Source organism: Saccopteryx leptura, chromosome 1, assembly GCF_036850995.1.
Source record: "Saccopteryx leptura isolate mSacLep1 chromosome 1, mSacLep1_pri_phased_curated, whole genome shotgun sequence".
In the NCBI taxonomy this organism is placed as follows: Eukaryota; Metazoa; Chordata; class Mammalia; order Chiroptera; family Emballonuridae; genus Saccopteryx; species Saccopteryx leptura.
The window spans coordinates 375847985-375857066 of NC_089503.1; the positions used below are offsets into that span (position 1 = coordinate 375847985).

The 9082-nt window shown below is 43.6% G+C and overlaps 1 protein-coding gene and 1 long non-coding RNA gene across 2 annotated transcripts in view; one reads left to right on the forward strand and one right to left on the reverse strand.

Annotated features, from left to right (window-relative positions):
- Positions 1-4464, reverse strand: part of CDC5L (cell division cycle 5 like) — a 55118-nt gene extending 50654 nt beyond the window's left edge. The window contains exons 1-3 of the mRNA XM_066359302.1: positions 4290-4464; positions 1488-1591; positions 157-318 (exon numbers count right to left, since the gene is read on the reverse strand). Coding sequence (XP_066215399.1) covers positions 157-318; positions 1488-1591; positions 4290-4334 — 311 coding nt within the window. The 5' untranslated portion in view covers positions 4335-4464. The remainder of the gene's footprint in view (positions 1-156; positions 319-1487; positions 1592-4289) is intronic.
- Positions 4465-4482: 18 nt separating this feature from the next.
- On the forward strand, positions 4483-6744 carry LOC136387549 (uncharacterized). Its single transcript, XR_010748131.1, has 3 exons — positions 4483-4531; positions 5576-5649; positions 6530-6744. It is a non-coding gene; the product is annotated as an uncharacterized lncRNA (long non-coding RNA).
- The last annotated feature ends 2338 nt before the right edge of the window (positions 6745-9082 follow it).

Consider the following 9082-nt stretch of genomic DNA (forward strand, 5'->3'; position numbering starts at 1 on the left):
CCCTTCCTCTCTCTCTCTCTCTCTCTCTCTGTCTCTCCCTCTCCTCTCTAAAATGAATAAATTAAAAAAAAAAAAGACAACAAATGCTAGAACTTTATCCAGATTCATTCAGATGATATACACGCGTTTTAATACTGCTTTTGTAGACTCACTCACAGAAGAAATTCATAGTGCTCCAAGCACTGGGCAGCCGTTCTTCCAATGATTGGAGCAATGGTCCTCCACTGAGTTGGCATCAACTTGGCCAAGTGCAAGAGTTTTTCCTCTTCTTCTCTGGACCATTCTGTTTTCTTAATGCTTGGATCCAGCCACTCATACCTATTAAAAAGATACTTTTAATAATGTACTTTTGTACATTAATCAGTCACCTGGCACAAATGTCCTATTTTCACATTAGGTACACTGACTTCCAGTGCCTGAAAAATGGAAGGTTAACGCTCATCCTTCAATTACAAAAGATGTTTTTTTACAACAGAATAGTCACTGCTTTTCTTTGAAGTTTTTCAATTTAAGTGAAACTACTGTCATTATCTGCCTTTCCTAATCCCAACCCACCTTTCCCATTCAGTTTACCTAGCTGGAGGAGAGGCTGACAAACAAGGTATAAGCCTTACCAAACATTAGGGCAGGGGCCTAGCTCTGCCAAGAGAAGCAGAAATCAGAACATCTTCAGTTTGAGGACTTTCTTCCTCTTTGGGGTCCAACCTCTACATTATGATCTCTTCCCCTACTCAGCTGCCTAGGAAATTAGGTCACTTTTGTACAATTCAAAATACGATCCTAGAACCACATGGGTGAGAGCTGGGGCCAGACCACTCATGCCAAGAACACATGAAATAAGAAGTTTAATGTGTCTACCGCTTAGGACTTAAAAGGGGATATCCCAGGTGTAGAGATGGTTTATGTTATATTTTGGGGTAGCAAATATACGGCTCACAAAAATTAGGGGATATTTCAAAATGAATATGAAGCTATAAAATATTCCCTAATTTTTGTGAGCAGTGTGTATAATATTTCAACTGTATTATGAGGAAACTACTACTGTGAGCTAGCCTAGAAAATTAACCATTACTTATCATTCATTTCTTTGAGAAAGAGAATTCTAACCAACTTTTAAACTTTTGGAGCAGAATCCGTTTATAAGCTGAAGTCCATCTGTACCTACAAGCAGATTCATTTTACACTTCATAAAGCATTCTCAAACACATTAACTCACTTGAGCCTCGTATCTCCATCAGTTAGGGCCAAGTATTACCATCCCCAGATGGGAAAAAACATGTGCAGGACGGAGAGGATAGGAAAATGACTTGCCTACGATCACATAGGAAGCAAGAGACAGCTAAGTCTTATATCTAAATTCCCATTTCCCACTGCATCCTTTCTGTTATATCACATCACCTGTTTTTGTTGGTAAGGTTCAAAAAGCTGACATTTCATCATCATAATTAAGGTTGTTTTCTGTTTTCCATTCATTAACTGGTACATACCATCTGGCTTTGCACTGCTTTGCTGATTTTCTATGCAGCAGTGAGGCAATCCTAGACCACTGGTTTTTCCCATATTTCATTACCGCTGCTTTCAGAATTTCATCCTAAAAAATTGTCAAAGAAAAACAGTATATTCAATCACAAAACTCAAAGTGAGATATGACAAAATTTAAATAAATTCTGAGGTGTTGCTGGAGATAAAAAGAGACACACACACACCTCCTAGATCAGCAATTTTTAATTGGTGTGCCACAAGAATTTTTAAAACATGCAATACCTAACTATTTAGTCACAGGTACTGACCTCTTTTCCCTTTGATTGTCAAATAAATATATGATATCAGCTAACACAATAGCCATCCTGTGTAACTGAATCAAAATTATAAAAAAACATAAAAAAATAATATATTTTTGGTGTGCCACAGAATTTTAGTAATTAGCTTCTGTGTGCCATGAGATGGAAAAGATTGAAAATCGCTATCCTTGATTTAAAAAAAAGTGAAAAAATCTTTTTTACTATCATAATAAACAGAAAGCTGAAATCAGCAAAAAGCAACAAATTAAGACCTCTCTTAGAAGGACATCCTACACTCCCTTACACACAACCCCTGCACATACACACTCCCCAATAAATTGGGATGGATACAGCCCAATATAAGAAATCTTATTTGATAGAGACTAACAAAAAATATTCTCCAGTGTGTCGCTGTCATTCTCCTTAAAAGCTCATTCACTTAATCATTCATTCAAAAGACATTTCCTGAACACCTACCTTACACCAGGTCTTCTGTACTTAGGGAAAAAGAATCCAATAGGACACATCCAGCCCTCAAGAAGCAAGTCAAGACTCTAGTGATTCCATTATCAAATCCAGGGTTCCTGTCTCCAGTTTATAAAACAGTATTTTCTCTCCAGTCCCATAAACTCCACTCTGAGCCTAGAATCCACATCTTGATCTAACCTGAGAATTAAGTAATTCTCTCCCACCTCCTTCCAGTCTCCCCCAGTCCCTAGATGCTATTTCACTAAGGCACCCATTCTGATATAGAATTTACCCATCCTGGGGTATCCCAGCAAGATATGCATGGACACCAGGCCACAGAGGAATGCACTTGGGCATTTTACTTTTAAGACTTTCTCCACTCAAGCTATGCCTCATACATGAGCTGCTCTAACCCACTCCACCTTCCCATCATCCGAGATTAAAAGACTGCGGAGCTTTGGCCACTGCAGAGGAATCCTGCTATTACTTGATTTTGTACACCTGTCTCTCCTCCAGAAGCCATCTCTCCTCCAATTTAAACTGCCTGATTCCCTCTGTGCAAACTGTGAGGCAAGACTGTCACCAACTTTATTTGTAACTCTGCTACAGTGCTGCTACACTTACATACATCTTCAACTAAGTTTATACAGGGGTGGGCAAAAGTAGGTTTACAGTTGCAATACAAAAACTAATAACAATTCAAGAATAAATTCTGTGTTTCACATACAACTGTATAACTTTTGCCTGCCCCTGTATCACAGTTATCTGTCCTACAGGATTTATTCCGCAAACATTTTGCTAAGCGACCTACTTCATGTCGGTTACTGTCCTTGGTTCTAGGGACATCAAGATCTGGTCCTCTTGGGGTGCTGTCTGCTAAAGGAAAGAACTAGCAACTAGTACTTACTGAAACAATACTATGTGCCAGATTCTGTCCTAAATATATTGACTCATTTAATCCTGGGAGGTGGGGAAGTATTATTATCATTCCCTAATATTAGAAAAATAAGGAAACTGAGGTTCTGAGAGGTTAAGAAACTTAACCAGCATCACACAAAATGATGTGATGCACGCAAGAGGACAAAGCAAGCTATATAACAAATGGATGAAGGAGGAGCAATGGGAACACCGGGGGGAACTCATTTTTTACAAGAAAATGGGCAAAAATTCCAAAAAGAGTTGTGAATTGGGTTTTGAACGATGGCAGGAAAGATACCAAACAGTAGGAGGCTATTTCAAGAAAATACAAGATATATAAAGACACAGATTACGAAAACATATGATCTGCTCCAGAAATCGACAAATTCAGTGAACTCTGTACACAGACTGCACTAATATTTCTATTTTACTCCCTCACCCCCACCCCCGCGTCCACTGGCTCGCCATGGGCATTATCCACTACATTTCTGGAAGCAAAAAGACGACTGTAATCAGTTTATTCCACCTGGATTCTATCCAGGCTGAGGAGTGACAGGAAGAGACAGGCCTTGGGATCTGTCGGCTGGACAGACAGGTTACGCCTTGATAATAGATAACCACAGACATGAGGGCATAAACGGGCTATTCAAACCTGGCCACCAAACTGCTTCCCCTCTGCACGGAAGTCAATAAAGAAACAAAGTTGTGGCCACAGCACTTCTTTATTTTTGAGTATCAAAAAAATGCACGGTGCCCGGGCTAAGGGGAAGGGGTGCCCCCAGAAGACCAACTCCCGCTGATGTTCTATTTCCCCTCCACACTCTGAGTTCCTCCAGGGCGGGGGAGGGGGCGCAACCTCTATTCAACCAAGGTTCACTGGGGGCCTAACAAGTGCCCGGCAGGCAGGCAGGCGGTTAAATCACGGTCCCTATCCCAGAGGTGCTCAAATAACGCAGGCTCTTGGGCACGAGGTAAAAGCGCAGAGGGTCTGCCCGGCGCTGCCCCGCGCGGTCCCCCACGCAGACCCCGCAGGGCATCCACCTCGCCTCCCGACCTCCGCGCGCGTGCGCACAAACTGCTAAGGGGGCGAAGGGCAGCTGACGGCGGGAAAGGGAGACTTACCTCGGTATTCCTCCACACGCCCCCCTTAATCATAATTCGAGGCATCTTGGTGGCGGAGTGTCTCGGCAAGCGGCCGAGAGGAGCTTCAGAGAAGTAGGAACGGCCCTGCGGCCACAGGACTCAAAACCGCCACTTCCCCCCAGGCGCGACCTTCTGCTATGTAAAGATCTGCGCAGTCGCAAGGAGGTGGGCGGGGAGAGCGGGGTAGCAAGTATCGCGAGAACTCGGTAGCTGAAAAGAAAGTAAGTGCCTCGCTGTTAAAGCTGTAGTCTAAGACTGGTAGGAAACCCTTGAAGCACCCTGGCTAAAGCGCAGTAGGGTGCGCGCATGTCCACAACAGGTTAGAGAACACGGCCGTCGCGAGATATACGCCGTGGCTCTTAGCAAGAACGCAGAGGTGGGATTGGTTGTGACGTCACCCGGTGGCTAAGAGAGGCACCGTCACGCGCGTGGAGTTTCAGCCCAGTTGGTTTGAAAAGAGATTTGTTAGTTATTAATTTAGCACTTTATCAAGCATTTAACTAATAGGAATTTGTGCACAGAATACTCAAGAAAAGACTACAGCTTATTTCTACATTTCCTAACCTGTAGAGATGATAGTACCAACCTCATAAGGTTGCCTAAGGATTAAATATCATAAACCTAGCATAGTGTCTTATACCTAATTATTGTTAAATAAAAGTTATTGCAAGAAGGGCAACCCTAGGTCGTCTTAGAAACCCTCTATACGATATGTCGATATGTGACCTTTACCTTCTGCCCCTGCACCCCAATAGCCACTCAGCTACTATGGTTACAGTCTTTCTCTCTCTCTCTCTCTCTCTCTCTCTCTCTCTCTCTCTCTCTCTCTCTCTCTCACACACACACACACACACACACACACACACGGTGCTCTGGCCATGTGATTGATTTGATCAAAGATGAGCCAGTTAGGTCTCCTCCCTATGAATTTTGACAGGAACCTGGAAGAGGCCAGTCTCTCTGCTGCCCTATGAATCTCTGATAGGTGATGCCCAGGAGTTGTCTGCCACGATGTTTTGTACTGTTTAGACTAAGAAGGGAAGAAAGCAGGCCCCAAATGCATTGAGAGGGACAGAAAAAAGAGTACAGATAGCCAGGCGTAGGTCCTGACTGGGTGGGAGTCCCTGGGTCCAGTATGTTCCTCAGTCCTAGGTGCATTCTTGTTCTTGAATTCTAATGATTAGTTCCTCTTTGGCTTTAGCCAGTCATAGTTGAGTTTCTATTATTTTAAGAAAGATTCCTAACAAATCCAATTCTCTCTCAAGAGCCATTTCAGATCTAACATTCCAAGAGCCCATAATGATGGCTTCTCCATCTCACGCAGGACCACCTCCACAACGTAAGTCATCTTTGTATCAGCTAGTAAAGATGCCCCTTCTTCAAAGCAGAATTTATTGACATCTGCTTGAAAATTGTCACAACATATTGTTTTCAGAACAGAACACTCTTTTTACAAGAAAATTAGAAATACCACGTTTACAATGTGCATTGTGTTCCCTAGGGACATGCATTATACAGCCTAACCATCCAGACACAGCAGCCCTGTCAAATGTCCCCCAAGGCACCTCCGAAGGTGCAGACTGCATATTCCATTTCAGGATTCAGAAAATGCAGTATCATACCAGTTCTAGGATGTCCAAAACCGGAGCCCATAACCACTAACACCAGAAGCTGTCCTCCAGCATGGCTTAGATTCGCCAGTCTACTCCACCATACCACCCCAGCCTCACCAATCAGAAGCCAACGACCTCCCTAAAGGCAGCCATAGTGAATAGTCAACCAAGAGGCAACCAAATGGTACCATCAGTCACTGTGAACCTTTAGGAAAGTGAGTGGTCATTTCTAAAGAGAGGCTTGATGAGAGGAAGAGCCCCCATGTCTTCCTCACTCACCCAAATATGTTCTACAGAACACTGGGACACTCCATTAAAAATAAACAAGTTTTTTCATGATTACTTGAACATTTAAAAAAACACAATGCTCTGTCAGCTCCCTTTTACAGTCACCAAAATCAAAGCCTTACAACAAGATGCTGTAAGATGAAGAAATCGTGTCTCCTTGTTGTGGGTTGAATTGTGTCCCCCAAACAGATACATTCGAAGTCCTATTCCCTGGTACCTATAAATAGAACCTTATTTGGAGATAAGATGTAATCAAGTTAAGAGGAGGTCATACTGGAGTAGGATGAGCCCTAATCCAATGACTGGTGTTCTTACAAGGAGAGGAGAAGGAATGCAGACACGCAGGGGGAACAGTATGTGACAAAGGAGAGGTTGAAGATGGATCTACACGCCAAAGGAATTCCAGGGATTTCCAGCAACACCAGAAGCTAAGAAAGAGGTATGGAATACATTCCAAGAAGGAACCAACCTTGCTGACACCTTAATTCCAGACTTCCAGTCTCCAAAGCTGTAAGAGAATAAATTTCTCCTGTTTTAAGCCACACAGTTTGTGACACTTTGTTATGTCAGTCCTAGGAAACGAATACACTCCCTTGTAAATACAGCATTTCCAAACTAATTTGACCCCGGAAACCTTTTTCCTTAAATCTATTGATATACAGGGAACACAATTTGAGGGGAAAGAGGTTGGAGATCCATCCAGTTTACCAGGGGATAGATAGATTACAAGAGATATAAGCAGGGAGGTTGTAGGTTGCACCCTTCATCCCTTTTGGGGGAGCAGATTCTAATGAACTAACTTTGCTTAGCCAAGAAAACAATCAAAATTCTAGTTTCTCTTTCATCCAGGATCTTGTCATTAAGAAACTGCTGAGGAAAGAGCTAAACCAGGGGTCAGGAACCTATGGCTCATGAGCCAGATGTGGCTCTCTTGATGGCTGCATCTGGCTTGCAGACAAATCTTTAATTAAAAAAATAATAACGTTAAAAATATAAAACATTCTCATGTATTACAATCCATTCATTTCCTACCGCTCATGTTTATGGTTGCAGGTGGCTGGAGCCAATCACAGCTGTCCTCCGGGACAACACCAAATTTTTATTGGATAATGCATAATGTACACGGGTCGTTGTATGGCTCTCACGGAATTACATTTTAAAATATGTGGCGTTCATGGCTCTCTCGGCCAAAAAGGTTTCCGAACCCTGTGCTAAACTAATGGTCAAAGCCTGTGACAGCAAGGCATGGCAAGGGGCTGGGGTTAGCTACCCTCGTAATTTTCATCTGCCCAAAAATAAAAAGGTGGACTTTAAGTAGAAACAATGTGCTGCTTTGCAAATACCATTTCATCCCATCTACCAGATTGCCACCCCACAGCCCCTCCCTCCCATTTAGAAACTCCTCAGCTAGTACTGGGAGAAATTAATGTCTGGGTGTCAGGTTGTTGCAAAATAGAATTTCATGCACCCTAAATGCTGGTAATTCCTACCGTGTTGCCAACCATGGTTAATCATGTTAATGGGTTTGAGGTTCATCTACCGAGACTTCCTGTGGGGGGTCCAGTTATAGTTTGTAATTTTTTTCTCAGAAGCTCCTTTTCCTGGATGTTATTCCAAGGGAGTCCCCTGTGCCCCAAGGTAGAAAAGTGTTCCCAAAGAGAATTTGCTTTTTCTCAGAATTTGATTTCCCCCCAGAGGTACAGGAGTCTTTTTGAGCTCATTTCTCGGTTTGGGATTGATAGTCCAGTCAGGTCATTGACATCTCAACCTGGCATCCACGTGGCACAGGCTTGGGATTGACATTTCTCACAAGAGACTTTTCCACATGTGTATAGAAGACCCCAGACTCAGATGCCCAACTACCTGCTGGACAGGTTCACTTGTGTGTGTCACAGGTTCCTCAATTTCAACTTTCCAAAACTGAGCTCCCCCCAGAAAACCTACACTTCCCCTCAGCACACCTTCTCTCAGTGACTAGCCAAGGCTGCCATGTATAGTAGTGTAAGCAGGTCACTGCACGAAGGACAAATAGGGTGGAAACCTAGCTGGCACACTGCTCTCCAAGTGGTACATCCACGGACTGTGTCCACGAAGAGGGCATCTTTCTCTTAGGTGTATGAAGATGCCACATGGGCTAGACTCCAGCTGTTGCCCTGGCAACAGCACCATCCAGCTTGTAGCTACTTCTCCTTCTCTCTCACCTTCCCCCACCCATGTCCAAGCCATCCCAGAGTCTTGCCACTTGAACTTATTAGTTGGCCATCAAATCCTTCTCCTTTGTGCCACCTCTCCTATAAATTACCAGATTTAGCCAATAAAAATATCGAACTCCCAGTTAAATTTGAGCTTCAGATAAACTAATGATTTTTAGTGTAATTATGCCTCATGCATCCATTCTGTCCTCCCTTTCTAGGAGAACCCCAGTGTGTACTCCAGCCCACACTGCGCCCAACCAAAAGAACACATTTCTAGCCAGATGATCAAACCCATGCTCACACTATCACCACTGAAAGCTGCCCCCACAGCCTCTCCATATGTGTGGCAGATACATTTCCTCCGAAAACAAGTCATCTGCATATAGGGTTGCTTGTTTGATATGAGGGCTGGGTCCCTCCATGCACAAGAAATGGTTGCCATGGATGTGTTTCTTACAAGGTCCAGGTGTTGGCTCCTCACGTAGTAGCTCCCCACCCTCTAGGGTGGGCTCCTGCTATGACCCCTCCTGGAGTTTCCCAACATTGAGACGATGCCAGGCACCTCAAAAAGACTCCCACATGCTTTCCCAGAGCCCCCTGGGAACTTCGCCAGTATCCCCTAGAAGATGCACCTCCCCACACCTGGCATATTGCCATGGTATCACTTGCACCTAGC